Here is a 20,792-nt window from a genome sequence, read left to right on the forward strand (position 1 = left end):
CTCTCCAGATATAGCAAATTGCAAATGATTGACTTTTGAGGAGACTGCCATCTGCTGTAGCGCGTGTAGCCCGACGCGAACACTGCCTGCGAGTCCTCTGGGCTCTCTTTGCAAGGATGTCTGCTTTTGTCGCCATCACTGCGGAAATTGGCCAATCCACCCGAGTGAGCAGATGTTGCTCTTTCCTCAGGGTCCAATGAGGAGGGCACATCAGCATTAGGTGCAGGGGCATTTTCTCCAAGGATGCGAGGGAGGCACTGCCTCGGAAAACATTCTGATGTGTAAATAATTGAAAGTACAAAAAATAAAACAAATAGATAAATCACTTATTTTAATGCCGAATCAAATTCCAAATCAAAATGAACTTGCATTGACTTGAAACTTTCTGTCACCATAATTGCACTTGAGAACAAATGAGAATTTAATGATATAAAAAAGTAGTCATTTTCTAAGTAATAATTTTTTCCATACACAGAATATGAACATAAATACATTTATTAATAATTGTTAAGTGTTAAATACACTTGCTGTTTATTGAAGGTTTGAGGATAGATGAGAATTGACCAGTTTTTAATTTTAATTGTAAATTTGATAAAGTCTGTATTTCTGTCTATCTATCTATCTATCTATCTATCTATCTATCTATCTATCTATCTATCTATCTATCTATCTATCTATCTATCTATCTATCTATCTATCTATCTATCTGTGTATAGTATGTTGTATCAATTAAATCCATTTATTATTATTGTATAAATACTATAAAAAATTATATTAAGACATACTACTACATAAGTAAAAACCATTTAAAAAATCCATTGCAAACTGCAAAATTTGTTTATATTAAACTTATAAAAACAGCAAATGTATATCTCCCACAAACACAAAATGTTGAGTTTTAGTACATGTATAGTGAAGTTTCAGCTTTAGCTTTATGGTCAATGGTCAGTGTGGCCATTTTTTCCTGATGTGATGGAAAATCAGCAAGAGGGTCATTCACCCGGTACACTGACCCTCTCCTCGCACCATATGGTAGATATATGAGGCGTTGAGCTGACTGATAGATCTCATTTTCCACAGGTAAACTAGATGGCTTTTTCCCGGAGGACAGCTTCATAGACACGGGCGAGATAGACGTGGGCCGCAAAGTCGCTCAGCTGATCCCGCCTGGAATCTTCTGGAGGTCGCAGGTCTTCATCGACCACCCCATGTACCTCAAATTTAATGTGTCTCTTAGTAAAGATGCCTTGGTGGGGATCTACGGGAGAAGAGGCCTGCCTCCGTCGCACACACAGGTGGGTTAGAAAACTTCAGATGAATATTTAAACAATGTATATTATGCCTTTTCATTTAAATGTTTGGATATTTGTTTGTGTTTTTCCATTTTAATAATTATTAATATAAAATATTAAGAGAAGAGGTGAACAGGATCGAGAGACTTAAGTCCCGAATCAAAACCACTTGTCTTAAATGGAGTATGCATGCTAACCGCTAATTGTTGATGTTTTTTTGTTTTAAAAGCTGAATTGCGTAGATTCTGTGGAACTAGATGTTCCAGAACATTCCATCTGCCGTTAGTCAAACAAAGTCCAGCTCCAAACTTAAACCATTGGTTGAACAAGTGTTAATATGTATTTTAACATCGAAACAACAAAACAACCTTACAAACGCTTATCCTATTTCCGTTAAAAGGTATCAGAGCTTTTTCAATTAAATCAAAAATGAATCATTCCAGTTGTATTTGTTTGTCTCCCCCAACACACATTCATTTGTCAGTAGGTTATAGAAGTAGCATATTCCCTCAAGATTTCATTTCATTTTGTTACATATCATCTCAAAGACTCATCTCAACGGCTTTGACATAAACTGACACTTAATTATAGTATCGAACACAGAGCATCTCTGCCTCTCGTTATTGATTTGGTTCATATGTGTGCAGTGGTATTGTGTCACTGGAAATTACTCCAAGACCGAAGTCGTTTTTCTCCTTTTCAATTTTCTGCAAACAGATTTATTTTGTAAGACTGTTCCTTTATAGCACATGTAGACACAGTGAGGAATAATGTGTTTGATGGGGAGGACAAATAAAGTCTTCAACTGTTATTGCAATTTATGGCTTAATGCTATGCTATGGCTACATTTCTTACTTGGCTTATGAACAACTGTCAAACAAGATTGCCAAGGTCATATGTCATACCAAAAAGAAAGAAATAGGAAACTATATTTTGTATGCATAACTGTTCAACAGTTTGGGTATAAATTAATGTTTTTATTCACAAATGATGCATTAAATTGATCAAAAGTGATAGTAAAGACATGTATAATGTCACAAAATTTCTATTTCAAATAAATGCTGTTCTTTTTAACTCTCTGTTCATCAGTGAATCATGAAAAAAATTAATAATGGTTTCCACAAAAACATATTAAGCATCACAACTGTTTTCAACATTGATGATAATAAGAAATGTTTCTTACGCAGAACATCAGCATATTGGAACGAGAAGGAACGCGTGACACAATTCAGCTTTGACATCACAGGAATACATTTAAACAGAAACAGTTATTTTATTATATTAATATTCCATAATATTATTGTTTTACTGTATTTTTGTGGAATTTTCTTTCTAAAACATTAAAATCTTATCGAACCCAAACTTTGGAAGAGGAATGTAAAGAAAATGAAACCTCTTTTATTGTTTTTATTAAATTTTTTTTCTTTTTTTTTTCTGTTATTTATAGTATTATAATTAGTTCAAATAAAATAATACAAATGAGGATTATCATGTGATCATTACTGATATTTCTTTTTTGCAATATTCTGTAATAGCTTTCCTGTAGCTCAGTGGTAAGAGCATTGCGTTAACAACGCAAGGTTGTGGGTTCGGTCCCAGGGGATTGCACATACCTATGTATAAATGTATAGGATAACGCAATGTAAGTCGCTTTGGATAAAAGCGTCTGCCAAATGCATAAATGTAATATTTACTTATAAACATAAGCAATGATATTAAAATCAGCATAAATAAAAGGCAGTACAACGACAACAACAAAATACTACCATAATTTATTTTTCAACATTTTGTTTTTTGTTGCACAAAAATGATTCCTAAATGTTTTATGACATGATTTAGAGGTAAACTGTACAGGTTTGAGGTGTGAGATTCAATACATAAATTTGCATAAATTGGTTCAGTGAGCAGCTGTCTCTTCACACCTAGCATTAGTCCTGTTCTCGCAGCCTCAACCTGCCCTTAGAGACCAGCTCCTGTTGGCTCCAACGTGTAGGACTTATCAGCTCCTGAAGGCTCATGTGTCAGTCCTAATGCTTGTTTGTGGTCTGTCTGTCTCTCCTTGTCTCCAGTTTGACTTTGTGGAGCTGTTGGATGGCCGTCGTCTCCTGTCGCAAGGGTTTCCAGGTCTCGAGGGTCCGCCTTTTCCAGCCCAGCAGCGGAGCCTGTTGCCACTCACTAGTCATGATACAGGCTTTATACAGTACATGGACTCGGGCATCTGGCACTTGGCTGTATACAATGATGGGAAGGAGACGGAGCAGGTGTCCTTTCTAACAACTGCAATCGGTTAGTACGATACTAAATGGCAACGACGCTATAGCTTAAAACTTTGCAATATATGTACATTTAAATGTGAAAATGGTAATTTCTTCTCATGTGAAATATGTAAAAGAATGTTTGGATGGATCTTCAGTGATAATAGCCATGTTTTCTGATGAACACATGTTTGGGCACTTGACATATTCCAACTTGGCATCGCCAATGAAAACCAGCGTTATGCAAACCTGCCATTGCAATAACAGTTTCTAATCTCTTGATTTTCTTATTCTTTCAGTTCCCATTCACTGGAATGGGATTGACATTGTAATTTTATTTGTGTTGTTAATTTCAAACAGATATCTGAAGCATGCATTTTTTCTGATGAAATAGTAGTCCATTGGTAGTTTAGATTTTAAGTAGTAGTCCAGATTTCGAAAATGATTTCCTCGTAAACCTCAGAAAGAAATCAAATACCCACGCGATACTTTTGTTTGTCAAAAAACAGTAAGTAATTCATCTGTAGATTTTCTTTTGGGCCGATCTTGTAATCAGATGGCAGTAAAATCATCGACCTTATGTTCCTATTTCAGTCAGTTTACGTCCAAATATGGCCCAAGTCACCATGAAATGGAAAATATAAGGACAGGTGGTCACTTAGGTGCAGCCAAACAACGTTCTAAATTCATGTAGCCGTTGCAAGCCAAAACAACCAACGAAACCATAAATGACTTTGACCGACAATCTCCACCTTTAGATTATCCACCAAATAGGGCGTATGTCACAATGATATGGACAATATAAGGAAAGGTCGTCATTTAGATTGCGGCCAAAATTATTCTTGCTTAGACGCTTTGGTGCTTCTTCATTGACATGCCATTTTTCAAATTGAAACTACGTTCTCAATTCATGTAGTTTCAATTTGAAAAATGGCATGTCAATGAAGAAGCACCAAAGCGTCTAAGCAAGAATAATTTTGGCCGCAATCTAAATGACGATTGCCTAACAATCCTAACAAGCCTAAACAATCTTAGAACTGATATGGCTTTGACAGACAATCCCGGCCAAAATTATGCAACATTTTTCCCCCAAACAAAATGTGAATAAGGCGTTGCTAGAAATCTTCACCTGCACCGTGTTACTTGTCAGAGCCTACCATCACTGATATTCCCCTTTTTTTGCATTGCTATTTCAGCCGGCCTAGACCTCTACAGAGTAATCAAGGTGGATTTGAATAAGAAAGATTGCGGAAATGAGCAGTGCTTCTCTATGCCTGCGTGTGTTCTTCACTGATGGCTCGTAAGACTCTTGTTAGTTTTTGAGTGCCTCCCAGCAAATCCCGCTTCCCAATTGCTGTCTATTTGCATAGAACACAGTGGCCTTGATTCAAAGCTTCTGATTGACGACCCTTCCGTTCCCCCATGCATATTATTGGTCATTATTTGATCACATTCACGTGCATTTTTTATTTTTTTTGCAGTGAAAGACTTTGCCATTCCATCCTTTGCCATGCTTGATGGAGGCGATTTTGATTTTGTCCTTTCCGTTCCGCATCCTGAAAGCGGCTTTGATTAGCATGAGTGCATCAGGAGGGAGGGCAGAGCTCAAGGCCGTCGTGAGGTTTCAGCTTTCGTAGAGGTGGCAGCTGGGAGCTGTTCTCACATGCTCTTTAATTAAACGCTCCTGGGCCATGGTCCATCTGCGACGGCAGGGAGGAGGGGTTTGCCAGCCTGTCGATCGATGCGAGTGTGTCTGCCACACATCCATTTCTGCAGTTCAAGCTCATCGGGGGAAAGACGGCACTGTGCCCTATCACCCCCAGCAAGGATGGAATACGATACCTTATATATACGAGACATGACATGGTGGTTTAGGGTGGCGGAAGATGAGGAGAGAAAGAGCCAGTCTGTTTATCATGTGTTCGGTGCTCTTGAATGCAACCTCCATTGGGAGTTTGTTGGCCACCTGTGGTTCAGGGCCAAGACGGTGGGTGAAGAACAAGGAGATTGAGAGGGTGAGAAAGACTGAAAGAAAGTATGTCAGGTGGATGGCGACCTTCAGCGGGATTCAAACTGCACCCGGTTTTCAGTACAGAAACACTGAATAAGCCCTTAGTAAACACTGTCAATGAGGCTTTTTCAAAACATTACACTTTGTTTTGGCTCCCTGACCAATGGCACAGGCTCAACCAGTGGTGTGAGATTGGGGCGTGGCTCTCTGTTTGTCGTGACCAATCGTGGCCGGGGAACTGTTCAGGAAACAAAAGACATAAAAAAAATACATTTTTGTTTTTGTTGGTCACTAATGGTGCACACTTCAGTAATATTATTCCTTTATGCATTTATGTGAATAATAGAAAAGAAATCGCAAAGAGATTTTTTTATATTTCTATTTGTCTCTCATAGATTGCAGTGAGATTAAATATATTGCAAATGGAGACTCTTAAAGGGATAGTTCACTTTGAAATAAAATTTTGGTATGTTTTAGCTTACCTCAAGGGCATCCAAGATGTAGGTGTCTTTTTTTCCGCAGTAGTTTCAATTTTGATATTTTTAGGTCAAACCGTTCTTGTCTGTCAGTCATGTAATGCAGGTCGATGGTCACTGTCTCAAAGAGCATGCACAGAGTCCAAATTAAAACAGACAGACAAGAACGGTTTGACCTAAAAATATCAAAATTGAAACTACTGCGGAAAAAAAGACACCTACATCTTGGATGCCCTTGAGGTAAGCTAAAACATACCAAAATTTAATTTCAAAGTGAACTATCCCTTTAAGTCTCCTGTATCTCAGACCCTGGTAATCACACATGACATATTTAGAGTTCCTGAAATTATCTTGTCATTGTTTCAAATTGTGCAATCAAAAGTCAGATTTCAAAATGAACATTTCCTATAACAGTCTTCCAAGGCGAATCTAATAATACTATACAATCCGCAATCATTTTATAGACTTGACATCTCAATGAAATCTCCTAGAGCTAGAAGAGAAACCTCCGAGCAATACAGATTTCCTCCGAGTACACATATGCCGTGGTCCATAAGGGACCTAAAGTTGAATAGCTCTATTGTTCTGGCTCTTTCTCTCTCTGTGAATCTCTATTTTTGTTTCCTTCTTTTTTTTTTTTTATTCTTTTTGCCTCTCTCACCATAATTCTCATGACTCCTCATTACGGAGCTATGGTATCCGTCCCAAGCGCGACACAGTCTCATTTGTCCCCGCCATGTGGTCTTCTGTAGTCAAAGTTATCAAGGATGCGTCTCTTGCTGTGGCAGTCACGTCTATTCCTGATTGCTCTGGTCCCTCGGCCTTCAGAGCAGCCGACAGGCCTTCAGCAACAATTCTAATATTAGATATTTATCACAGATTGAAGCCAAGGACAACAGTAAACAAGAGCAAATGTCAGATCAGTTCAAGAGACTAAAGGTGATGTGTGTAATCATTACTATTGCTTATACTTGGAGTTAAACCGCAGTTTCACTCCAAAGCGAATGTTTGTTGAGAAAATCCAGTGCCAAAAATGATTTAATTTGAATTAGTTGATGGTAATTCATCTGTTCGGACCAACACAAATGTTTGCATGCCATCAATGGGACCGTTTTAGCTCTATTGTAGTTCTATTGTACTGGAAAGAAAACTGGGCAACCAGTAAGAGTTGCGTTTTAGGTCACATGCCCAGAACAACTGCTGTTACATAAAACATCTAAACACTGTTTGGTTTCTTTCTTCTCTGCGACAAGCTGGTGTCAGAAAACTGTGCAGCAACACTTACATTACTTTCAGCGAGTGATCTGCATTTTCACAATCACATTTTTATGATGAACACTTACCTGGGTGTAAACAGGTCTTAATCATTATTTGGGTGGATGCTAAAATGGCCGACAAACCTAATAGACTTACATTTGAACGAGAAACCCTGAGAACAGAATATATATAAAAAATTTGAAACAATAAGCATCCACCCAGCAGTCACCCAGTGCCACTTATAGCATGGGAATTACACACTTCTCTTTATGGCTCGTATAGGAAATATAACGACCAGACAGGTTAAATACTCTTGTGTTCTCCGTGTGTGACATTGATAAAAGTCTTTAAAGCATGAAGAAATATGGACACTTTTTCAAATTCATGGCTGGACACAGACTTAAAGATTGAATTGTATGTGACAGTTTTGAAGGGAAGTGCAGGGTCTGGACTGCAGGTACTGAACTCAGATCAGCCGTAGTGTCAAAAATGTTTTACATGAGAGTGACAGAGTCACAGCGAGAGATAGATTGTAGAGACTTTCTTGACAGATATGAAGCGAAAAAGCCATCTCGTGTATAAATGTATCTGTTGAGGTAAATACAAATGGCGAAGACTTAATTATTTTTAGGGTACTATACACATATAAACTCTCGTCTATAGCCACCACAGGCTTTTGAGAGACCTGTATGTGCCCTAGGCTTAGAAATGGAGGCTGGAAGCCATCAAACACCCTACCAAAGTCTTGATAGACTCGGGTGTACCAGGGGATGGCAAATCTGCCAGCCTTTTCCTCTCACATCAGGAGACTTGTGCCTTTAAAATTCAGTCAAAAACATTCTCTGCGGCACAGTCTAGTTACCGCCCTCTCTCCTTCTTTTCTCCCCCCTTCCCTCCGTTCAGCTTCCCGTCTGTTGCATCCTCTGCGATGATTGACTCTCTTGAGGAAGGGGAAGGCTGTGTCCGGGCTCACATTTCCAGCCCTTTGTCCGGCACAAAAGCATCTTTGTCGAGAGAGCTCAACCACAGGCGCACCAGAGACTCGCGGGGATCCTTAGAGAGGGAATATTTCCACTGCTATTTCATGTTTAATTCAGGTTGCGTCTGATTTTAGCTGTACAAAATTGTGTGTGGATTTGCCTCAGTACAAAAACGGAAGATTATCACGTCAGTAAATTTACTGTGTGTCGAAATTTAAGTTCCCAATGGGCAAATTTGTTCCCACCGCTTTATGGAATGATAAATCTAATACAGAGGAAATTGTTCCAAGCTCAAAAATTCTCTTTTTTTTTTTTTTTATGCGTACATGTTATAACTAACAAGTGACGATCTAGCACAAATTAGTTTGTTTTAATGCTTTTCTGTCCCTCCGTTGCAGTTGTTATCAGTCGCAGAAAGTGATTCATGCTTAGCATTTGGTAGTTGATCCATGTGTTTATCCACTAAGCTACAGAATCCCGGGACAGACAGCGGCAGATGTAGCAATGAAGTTATCAAATAAAAACTCCACTTGAGGTCTTTAATCGGTCATCAAGAATGATTACAAATCACTCTGTAAAGAGTTTTATGTTAAAAAAAAATAAAATAAAAATTTAAACTTACTAATGTCATTGTTTGCATGTCAGTTTAGACTTGGAGTACTTACTATATTACAGACCTGATCTGTATATTAATTTATTATATAGACCCTTTATGCATATTTATGGCCAAACTGATTAATATTCATGAGTTTTAAATCTGTGATGCCTTGATCACTTAAGACAGTTATCTAAATGCTTCTAGATTGCTGTAAGTGTGAACATACGATGTCTACCAAGAATCAAGCACCACTTCTTCACACCAGGAGTCTGTCTAATATATCCGCAATCTGTAATAAACCCCTTTTATATATACTCCTGCTTAAGTTAGAAATCTTGTAATTGACATGTCGACATTCCTCGCATTTAAATTAGCACGCTTCACTGAAGGAGTGTGTTAGATGGAATTTCCATTAGCCGTGTCACTGGATGTGTCATGCACTCATGTTGGTTTTTGCAATGGTCAATGTTATTGCCGTGTCACAAAAGCGGCAACAGTAATTACAGAGAGTTCCTCATTAGGCTGAAGTAAATTTATCAAGTGGCTCCAATTGAGTTCCACTTCACCTTAGACCTGCTGGCTAACAGAAAATGTCACACTTTGTTTACTCAAATTCATGGAAAAAGTTATGCTTTTTTTACACCTGTACTTGATTTGAATTTTTTATAATAAAAAAAACAGAAAATATGAAAAACAGAAAATATGAAAACCAGAAAATAAACCAAAAAAAAATGCTAAAATACGAGCAACCTCTGTTATCATTCTAAAATCTAAATAAGTAACAACACTTTAATGTCAGTTCCGTCTTTGAACTGTTTTTCATGCTTAGTTTCATTAATTGGCCTGGGGATAGAGTTTTGAGTTCTGAAAGTTACAGTATGTTTTCATAGTGAACTCATATTTTGAACGATCACGGAAAATTTGATCCCCCTCCCCCCCCCCCCCCCCTCCTCCTCATATGACCCCTTTAAAATTGAAACGGAACGTAGAGTACAACAGGAAATTAAGCTTTTTGTACCACATTCTTTAGGGAAAGAGAATAAACTGAATCCAGCAGGTGAAGCACTGATGAATGTGTGTGTCATTCTGACAAACATTGATGACATTCTCTTGCAGACTCTATCGATGACTGTCCTAGTAACTGTTTTGGGAATGGAGACTGTGTGGCTGGAAACTGCCACTGTTTTCCTGGCTTTAGAGGACCCGACTGCAGCAGAGGTGAGATTTCTGTTTACCTACTCCTCCATTAGCCTACTTTTCTCTCTTTATTACTTTTGGTCTTTCATCCCTGTAATCATTTCTGCTTCACTTTCTCTGTCACACACGCATTTCTTACTAATATAATCATGGTAGCCATGTTTTTCAACTATGTGTAAGCAACTGTCTGTACTAACAATCAAATGAAATTTTATATATATATATATATATATTAGGGCTGGGTAAAAAATATAGATTTCTCGATTTTAATCAATTCTCATTTTTACGAACCAATATCGATTCTTAAAGGAACCCTATGTAAGATTGTGGCCAAAACTGGTACTGCAATCACTTTCAAATTACTGCAGAGCGGTGTATCCCCTCCCCCTCCCCCTGACTCGAGGTTGCCAGTTAGGCTGCAGGATCCAGCAGGAACGTAGGCTGCTACAAGGAGCTTCTTCTTTCAAAGGCATCTCCTATACAAATCCTTGTTTTATTTCGGACTTTGTCACGACGTATTTCAGATTCATAACGAGGTCTTTTAGGTTTCGTAACGTTAGACATTTTTTATCCGACACGTTTGTAGCTGCAGCTGTGGTAACTAGAGCAGAGCTGGCAACCCGGATGCCGAAACACTACTGACTTTGTGATTGGTAGATAGGTGGAGGGTGGCGCTTCAGGCCAAAACACAACATGACAACATCAACATCAGTTGAGGGCTGCAACTTCACTTTTATAATGACAATATCCTGGCCGGACTACTGTTGTCAGTGATATAAGTATTTGAAATGAACATGATTTCTTAATGTCTAGTGACATATCAGGGCCATTTTATGATTAATTGAAATACATTTCTTACATACGGTTCCTTTAAATGCCTAGAATCGATTAGGCTAGTCATCCTGTTTTCAGTTGATGAATGAATGGAACATTGTAGCACGCATCCCATCCAATAAATCGCAATAATATTTGTGCTTTGTTACTAAGTTACAAATGATTCATTATAATTTTTTTATGTTCTTCAATATTTAATGCATGTTTGAATATTTTATTGGGGGGGGGGGGTGGTGGCGCAATGGATAAGACACATGCCTTTGGTGTGAGAGACCCGGGTTCGAATCCACTGTGAGACACCAATGTGTCCCTGAGCAAGACACTTAACCCCTAGTTGCTCCAGAGGCGTGCGACCTCTGACATACAGTATATAGCAATTGTAAGTCGCTTTGGATAAAAGCGTCAGCTAAATGAATAAATGTAAATGAAAAATATATACATTTTGAAGTCTTGAAAGGTGTGTGTATATATCAATTCAAAATGTATGCTTTAGGGTTCATGAGAACAAAAAGTATAGTCACGTTGTAACTCTGGTATTTTGCCAGACATCAAGGGTGAAAAAAAATTGGTTCTCTTGTGCCCCGTCACTTCAACATTGATTTTTTCATACTTGAATTCTGTTCTCTCCCTGCTGTTTGCATGTTTCTTGTGTATTCTAGTCTCTGATCATTCGCTATTCAGAAATCCCTTGTTCATACATAAAACTTCTGGATCGATGTGGTTTCACGTACTTTTACTACTGTTGCTTTTGCTGCAATGCTCATATTGATTTTCACACAGACATGAGTTGAGTCCAGCATGCCAGCCCAAGCTACATTTGGCAGCTCTGTGACATGTTGTGTATGTGTGTATTCTTTCCAGCGTCCTGTCCGGTGCTTTGCAGTGGGAACGGTCAGTACCTCAAAGGCCGCTGCATGTGTCACAGCGGTTGGAAAGGATCTGAATGTGATGTTCCTACTAACCAGTGCATCGACATAACCTGCAGCGGACATGGCACATGCATTGTGGGAACTTGCATCTGTAATCCAGGCTACAAAGGGGAGAACTGCGAAGAAGGTACCAGAGTATATGAAAAAAATATGTACAAGAAAAATCTTTTTTATATAGTTTTCTCAAAAAAAAAAAAAAAAAAAAACTTCTAGCCAAATTGACTCCTGGTCAAATTTTTATATATATATTTTTTTATGTTTTTGAAAGAAGTTTGCATTCTTAACAAAAATAAAAATAAAAAGTCCAGTCTTCAGTGTCACATGATTCTTCAGAAATCATACTAGTATTCTGATTTGATGCTCAAGAAACATTTCTTATTATCAATGTTGAAAACAGTTTTTGCTGATGGATATTGATAGATTACCATTTTAAAGTTTGGGTTAGGTAAGGTTTTTTTTTTTTTTTTTTTTTTTAAAGAAAGGAAGGATGCATTCAATTTATCAGTAAGGATGCATTCAATTTATCAAAAGTGACATAAAGACATATTATAATGTTACAAAAGGTTTCTATTTCAAATAGATGCTGTTCTTTTGAACTTTCTATTAATCAAATAATCAGGAAAAAAAGAATCACCGTTGCCACAAAAATATTAAGCAGCACAAATGTTTTCAATATTGATAGTAATAATATATGTTTCTTGGGCAGCAAATCAGCATATTAAAATGATTTCTGAAAGATCATGTGACACTGAAGACTGGAGTAATGATGCTGAAAATTCAGCTTTGATCACAGGGATAAATTACATTTTAAATACGTTACATTAGAAAACTTCCAAGCTTTTGTCCGGTAGTGTATGTGTAATATCACCTGCCTTGCACCATTATACAATCTGCAATACATTATGAGCTATTTTAGTGTTTTAGTTGCCCCTTTTTTTTTTATACACCCAATTTTTATGCACCAAATCACACAGAAATGGAGAAAGAGGCCCGTCATGGCCTTTTTTAGTATGCATAAGTACCCTTCTGAATATTTAAGATGGGCGTACATGACCTTCGAGTTTTCGAGCAGGCCCATAAGTATCCGACTCGTCTCGTTTCGCCTAGGAATTCTCCTCGCTCCTTCACATGCATTATGGATACTTCTGAGGGTCCAAAGCAATCCATTAAGAGAAGAACAATTCATTTGGGTCAAGATCCAATAAGTCAAATTTGCACTGAGAAGCCTGAACGGAGACTACAGCAGCCCGACGACAGGGGCGACCGAGCTGTGAAGAGATAAGATTAAAGTAGCCATTGTGTTTGGCAGTTTTTGAAGGCTCTCATTTGAAGATGAAAAATGATGTGTGCGATTTTGACAAATGGTATGTTCTGACTCTTCTGACCCCCGGCAATTCTATTTCGGGTCTCACCGTTGGCCGTTGAGGAAGAGAATGCCGACGCTGGCCCTTTAACGGTTCTACCTTTCTTCGCCGCGACCTTCAGGCGGTGATGATTAATTGCCAGGAGAGAGGCTCTTGTCATTTAGCCTATGATCTCTGTGCCTTGTGCCCAAACCATCTGCTAAGAGACCCGAAGTCCTGCTCATCTATAGGAACGGTCTCTCCACCCATTTGTGTCATGGTAAAGGGAGTCGCAATGTAGCGACCCCATCCCTCCTTTCCCATCATGTCCCAGCTGGCCTCATGTTAGCCATCTGTGAGGGCACATTCTGGTTTCACACCTTCATTTCCACATAGTTATACAGTACCGTACAAAAGTTGTGGAGGCGGAAAGATTTTTTTCCCAATGAAATTAATACAAAACTGTCAGTAAAGACTTTTACAAAAGTCTATTTTAAATAAATGCTGTTCTTTTTTTAACTTTTTATTCATCAAAGAATCTAAAAAAACAAAAAAAAAACGATTTCCACAAAAAATGTTAAGCCAAAACTGTTTTAAACATTGATAATAATAAATGTTTCTTGAGCAGCAAATCAGCATTTAGAATGAGGATCATGTGACACTGAAGACTGGAGTAATGATGCTGAAAATTCAGCTTTGCATTACAGGAAAAAAAATACATTTTAAAATATATAAAAAATGTAAAACAGTTATTTTAAATTGTAACATCACAATTACTGTTTCTACTTATTATTTAAAAAAAAATTGTTTATGATTTGGAATTTGAATAGGCCAGACCGACATATAAATTGGAATGACAATAAGACACATTTACTGAATAGTAATTTAAAGAAATATCAAATAAATGCATTTTTAAAAATAGTGTTTGTCCACAATTGGTTATTAAATATGATAAAATAAACAAACTTGATGTATTAATTTGTTCATTCATTCTTTTCTAGTCTTCTAGCAATCTATCATTTGTTTGTTTGTTCGTTTTAGCCTTTCAAAAATCATTCGTTCTAGCAATCTGTTGTTTTATTTGTTTTAGCATTCAATCGTTTGTTGTTTGTTTGTTCTAGCATTCTATCATTCGTTTGTTAACATTCTATTTCTCATTCAAGCATTCAATTGTTCATTCTAGCAATCTGTTGTTTATTTGTTTTAGTATTCAATCGTTCGTTTGTTTTAACATTCTATTTTTCATTCTATCATTTGTTTGTTAACATTCTATTGTTCATTCAAGCATTCTGTTGTTTGTTGGTTAACATTCTATTGTTCATTCAAGCATTCTGTTGTTTGTGGGTTAACATTCTATTGTTCATTCTAGCATTATATTGTTTTTTTGTTTGTTTTAGCATTCTGTTCTAGCATTCTATGGGTTGTTTGTTAACATTCTATTGTTCATTCAAGGATTCTAAAGTTTGTTTGTTCTAGCATTCTATTGTTTGTTTGGTTTTAGCATTGTATTGTTTGTTCTAACAATCTATTTGTTTGTTTTAGCATTCTATTGTTTGGTTTGTTTTAGCATTGTATGGTTCGTTTGTATTTATTCGATTTAGCATACTATCGTTCTATCTAACATAAAAAAAAGTTTGAACTAGTTCTTTTGAATTTGAATTAATAATTTTTTTTACTTTGTTACATTTAAATTAAAATTGCTGTTTTGTGTTCTATTTGCTACCTTAAGTCAAATTCAGGAATTTAATTGGAATTGCAAAGACATTCTCAGTTCTAAACAGTGTGCAACCCTGCTGCCTAATTTTATTCTCTTTGAATATCCGTTTTCACGTATGTCTGTCATATTTGTCAAATGGGTTGCAAAAACTGCAAAAGTTTTTACTTTATTTTAAGAACATCCGTCTTGAGAATGTTTGTTGGGCGTAACTGATCCTAGTTCATTCTTCGACAAGGGTTAGAAATGAATTAAGAGTAACATGGGTACAGGAAGCTGAGTTTGTTGCCCATGGGCCATTGTAGGTGTCCTTGTTTGCATTCTGTCACGCTTGGTTTTGGGTTCACAGTAAGTGGGGGGGACCACATCCAGCATCGCTTTTCAATTTAGCAGAACATGCTCCGACCGCGCCAGTCTTTTCCTTTCCCGGCGCTGGGAGGAAATCTCATTACCAGCAGCTAGAGAAGTCAGAGAGAGAGAGAGCAACACTCTTCCCACCTGCCAGTTTACTGCACGACAGCGAATGCTGCCATTTAATTTGACCGTTTGTAAATCCTGTTGCTCTCAGGGTTTTTAGAAGTGTCAGGCCTCCTCAGACGCGGCTGGGCATGCTGCGTGCTCTCTGCTACAAGAGCTAAACCTCTAGAGTCCTTCTTTTTTGGTCTATAGGATGGATGACTAAGGCCTGAGTCACACAACGAAAGGAAGATGAACAGAAGGGGACACTGAGCTATGACAGTTTGATGTGAATGCATGCATGTTTGATATAGTGCACTTGTCTTTGATGATGAGTTTGGTCTGATGGGAAATGGCTCTTCTGATGTATTTTTACTTTTGATTTCTGCTTTGAATTAGCTATGTGGAAAATGAGTTACTGAATACCTGTGCTGTGTGTTCTGTGTGTTTTTGTGCAGTGGACTGCCTGGACCCGACCTGCTCAGGGAGAGGTGTCTGTGTACGTGGAGAGTGCCACTGTTTTGTAGGTTGGGGAGGTCCTGGATGCGAAAGTCCACGTGCTTCATGCATGGAGCAGTGCTCGGGACACGGGACCTTCTTGGCTGACACCAACACTTGTAACTGTGACCCCAACTGGACCGGTCACGACTGCTCCACAGGTCAGTACAAAATGCCCTCTGCTGTTATGTTCACTTCCCTATTTCAGCCTTGTTACTTTGTATTTATTTATTTAGCTTATTATTGTTTTAACTAAATGAACAGAAGGAAGAACTATTTAGTTATTTTCATTTGTGTGCACCAATCAGTGTTGTTTTGATATTTTTCATATACTATGATAGTATTTATTAATATTTATAGAATTTTTATATTTTCAGTTTTTTCAACTATTTATTTTTCTATTTTATTTTATTTTTATTTGTTATTTTATTTTATTTTACCATGTGTGCATGGTTGCCAAATTGAAAGTAGTAAACAGTTGCCAGATTGAAGTAAAACACAGACAGAAAACTCTTGAGATCTGGCAACCGCAAGCATGAACGCTTGTAGATGAGACTTGTTAACTTGTTAACATTAACATGCCAAAGACTTTTGCACAGTACTGTGTGTGTATATATATATATATAATTTTTCTTCTTGGCCTTTGATTTAATAATCATTTAATTATCGCATACAAATACCTGCCTGATCATATCAATTGTGTGTGTCTGTATGGGGGACAGTGTTAGCGTCACACTAATCTGAAGGGCAAATCGTACACCTGTGTTTGTGAATTTATCTCTTTGTGAGCAGTTCATCTCATATTTCTGCGTGCCTGTGCACAAAGTGATTTCTGTTCAAATTTCCTAAACCCTCTAAATGAAACTTGATGCAGCTTATCGTTGCTAATCTTCACGCCACCTGTTGCCATGACAGCGGTGGCTACAGGTGTCAGGGTGTAATTTCATGCTTCACATAATTTACCTCACTGTTCTCGGCTCGTGTGATTGAGAAAATTCAGAGAAAACAATATATGCAAAGTGCTTCGGCAAACGCTCAGTCAATTGGCCATTATAGAACGTTTAAATTAGAAACACTTCAAAGACATTTTTCCTTCTGAATTAAGGAGCCATTTTTGAAACTCGGTTGATAAAGTTAGCACTGTTTCATTTCCTTTCTTTGATCCCATCAAGAATAGGCAGTTTGGTCAAATTCTCCATGGTTTCAAAACACTTAAGTCCCCTCTTCTCGACCCCTCTCCCGGTCATGCCTGACCACCTTTTCACAGAGATTTTTCCACATTTGAGCTGTTTCAGTCACGCTAGTTAGACCTCCATCAGGAGGCGGGGGGTGAAACAGCAGCGTCTGATACAGCTAAAGCAGTTTAGCACCTCATGGAGGTTCTCACAGTGACCTGTGGAAAGTGTGCTTTGATTTCCCCTCAAGCTGGTACGCTGATGTCTTCTTACACTGGGCAGGAGTCTCACACCTGCGGTTTTGGTTTAGTTGAGGTGAAACACAATCTTTAAAGGAACACTCCTTTTTGAAATAGGGCTTATTCACTTTCTTTCCTACATTTAGATAGGTGGGCAAATGCATTTTTGTCTCAGTGCATGCATTGTTTTAGTTTGACAGGGTCAGCGCTAGCTTAGCTTAGCACAATGAATGGAATCCTTTGTTGCCAGCTAGCATGTCCTGAGTAAAAGTGGTATAAAAAATTAAAAAAACCCACCTAATTACTTCTTGTGGCCTGCGTATTCACAACAAGTACAAATAGTGATGCAGATTACCACTAGGCGATTTCCTAGGCAGATATTGACTTATATATTAAGGACTATATTAGGGGGAAGCACAGGTGAAGCACTGCTACTTGGGCGTGATATCTCTGCGCCCAAGTAGCAGTGCTTCACCTGTGCTTCCCCCAAATATAGTCCCAAGTCAATATCTGAAATCGTCTAGTGTTAATCTGCATCACTATTTGTACTTGTTGTGAATACGCAGGCCACAAGAAGTAATTAGGTGGGTTTTTTAAATTTTTTACATCACTTTTACTCAGGACATGCTAGTTGGCAACAAAGGATTCCATTCATTAAGCTAAGCTAAGCTAGCGCTGACCCTGTCAAACTAAAACAATGCATGCACTGAGACAAAAATGCATTTGCCCACCTATCTAAATGTAGGAAAGAAGGTGAATAAGCCCTATTTCAAAAAATGGTGGAGTGTTCCTTTAAAATCATGACTGGAGTACATTTCGAATCCAGGAGAAGCACCTAAACTTTTAACTAACTGAAGTAATAATACACATGTGCATTTTATATTATCAGCAAACAATCTGTATCGGTCAATAAATGCAATTATTTAGCTGATTGTTTAAAAATAGCCGATGATCAGGGCTGATTATACTGTATCTATTATTCTGTCAATCAGGGAGCAGGAAACCGTTTAACACTGTAACTCATACTGTGTGTTAATAAAATGTCTCTTGTGTTGAATTTAAGGCTGTTAACATGACATTAATGCATTAACTGTTAAAAAAAACCAAAACATAGTGACGCTAAAGCAGGCTGTATTTGATCCTCCTGAAGTTCGAGTCAGGGTTGCCAGGTGTGCGTTTTTTCCCCCATCAAACATTATTTGTAGTGCGCCACCCATCCAATAATCACAAATGATGTCCTTTTATAATCAACATGGCGTGTTGTATTTCAAAACATGAAATGTGTTGTGACTGATCGCTTTAGTGCCTTCGAGTGGGAGTCTTTTCTTCCACTTTAGTTATAGCATGAAGTTATAGCATGAAAAAACATTCATGAACCTTAAAAGGTATGTTGAAAGATACAGTACAGCTTGCTGAAGAGTATCATGTCTCATGTAATCGCTCAATCTGTGTTTCAACTGCGGAAAAACGCCAATAAATCAGCTTGTGAACAATAACGCTTAACGTTGCATTTACATCAGAAAAATGTATGTTCACAATTTGATATAGAGTTGCCTATAAAACACTTATTTACTGTTAATTATATATGTATGTTTTAAATAAATGTAAATAAAATGAAAATGCAACTGAGCTGTATACAAACATATTTTTTTTTTGATTTGAGTGCAGTTATTATATCTGACAATAAATAGCAGTTGAATATTATAGTTTATAATAAAATATAATAGCTCTAATATTATAGTTATGTTATGTACCAAAGGAGAGGGTTGCCTGTATAGTTTACAGCATTAGTTGGGAGATATTTTTTAATGGCGCTATATATATATATATATATATATATATATATATATATATATATATATATATATATATATATATATATATATATATATATAGGTAAGTTTATATATATAGGTAAGGTAACTGCTTTTAAAGCAGTCCTAAAATGCTGTTTAAAAAGCATCCCAGAATGCACCTCAAATAATGTGATTTTGAAGAAGATAACATGGTATGATAACAAGTAAGACAAACTGACTAATTAACGAATGAACAAATGTTACACAAATCAAAACATCTTACATGTTATCATCTTCAAAATGCCCAAATGCCCTCGAAACAGGGACATTTATTATTAATATCACTCAAAGTGTTTAAAAGCAGTGATGCAATATTGTTATTTTGGTCACTGCTATTGCAAACACCACAAGGCTTTGAGAGATCAGAGAATTACGGGAATTTTTGAAACAGAACTATCTGTGAATATGAATTTCACTTTAATGCCAAGCAGACAGACTGACCTATTATGTAATCCGAGGGATTTGCTGGAAATAGCCATTTAAAGCCTGGCTTCTCAAGCGAAAGATCCAGCATGACTAAATTATTAAGAAACGTGTACTCTCCTGTGCCGGCCTGTGCAAATTGTGAGTTTTGGTATATTATTTAATTGATTTTTTTTTTTTTTTATTAAAAAATAAAATGTAATTCATTTAAAAAATAAAATAAAATAAAAAGTAAAGTTCCGGTATATTTATCCCCTTGGCAAACATCTGTGAAACCATTAGCGGCAAATTGTTTTGTTTGCTGCACATTTTATTACATTAATTGTAATGGTTATAAAATAAATGTTATCCCACAAAACTAAACGAAGATATGGCCACTCCTAAAATCTGAAAATCACTTCCTCCCTCTCTGTCACTCCTGCTTTTTTCCTCTGTTTTGTCTCTGTTCTCTTGGTCACTTCTGGTAATTGAAAAAGAAAGCTTTGAGCTCTAGAATGTTTGCAGGCTGGCAGCTCCAACACATTCTGAAATGAGCTGTTGCAAACAATCAAGATCTGCATCAATTAGTTCTCCTCCTCCATTAAAGGACGCGAGCAGGAGTTACCCAATTATTGTACAACGTTCAGAGCGTCTTTGCCCTGCAGTGAAGCATTGTGGGAAGGAATCACAGATGGTATCATCCTGCCACTTGGCTGCTGTGTTACCTTAACGAGAATCGCTTTGAGGAACACCTTTATGAGAAAGCGATATTTGCATTATCATGCGAGATGTTTTTGCGAGGGGCAAAATACTAGGCGAGTCAAAAGAGGGACACTAAAGGAGAGTAAGAACGAGAGAAAACGAGCAACTGTGTCTCCTTGACAACTTTAAGCAATGAAATGCCATTAGGATGCCTCTAATTGAAATGTTGCATGTGAAATTAAGGGCATTTACATAATTTAACAAAGGCCCAGTGTTGTAATTAGCATGAGGGAAGGATTTTTTTTATTTTTTTTTTGCCTTCAAGCTTTTAAATCTGGTAATGCCATGTTATGGTTTGTGCCTGAAAAGACTAACTTAACTTTGTTTAATTTGTAACAATGACATAATGCAGAGTTACATTAACATAATTGACTCATTATTGGCCTATAAGCGACCTTCTTTCTGGCTCCCTTCTGCATAGATTTGGATAATTAGACAACATTGCATAACCACTGTTCTACACTTTGAAGAGAGCTCTCATCTGCATAGCATCAAAATATTTGTTCTTTTTTTTATTT

The 20,792-nt window shown here is 37.3% G+C and overlaps 1 protein-coding gene across 7 annotated transcripts in view; it reads left to right on the forward strand.

Moving 5' to 3' along the window:
• The window catches only part of tenm4 (teneurin transmembrane protein 4), a 247,006-nt gene that overhangs the window by 146,827 nt on the left and 79,387 nt on the right, over nt 1-20,792 (forward strand). For all 7 annotated transcript variants that reach the window (XM_082181143.1, XM_082181145.1, XM_082181144.1 and 4 more), the window contains 5 exons: nt 1,081-1,295; nt 3,362-3,578; nt 9,986-10,087; nt 11,762-11,956; nt 15,801-16,001. In XM_082181143.1, the coding sequence (XP_082037269.1) occupies nt 1,081-1,295; nt 3,362-3,578; nt 9,986-10,087; nt 11,762-11,956; nt 15,801-16,001 (930 nt within the window). The remainder of the gene's footprint in view (nt 1-1,080; nt 1,296-3,361; nt 3,579-9,985; nt 10,088-11,761; nt 11,957-15,800; nt 16,002-20,792) is intronic.

This window comes from Leuciscus leuciscus, assembly GCF_965113295.1.
Source record: "Leuciscus leuciscus genome assembly, chromosome: 9".
Lineage (NCBI taxonomy): Eukaryota > Metazoa > Chordata > Actinopteri > Cypriniformes > Leuciscidae > Leuciscus > Leuciscus leuciscus.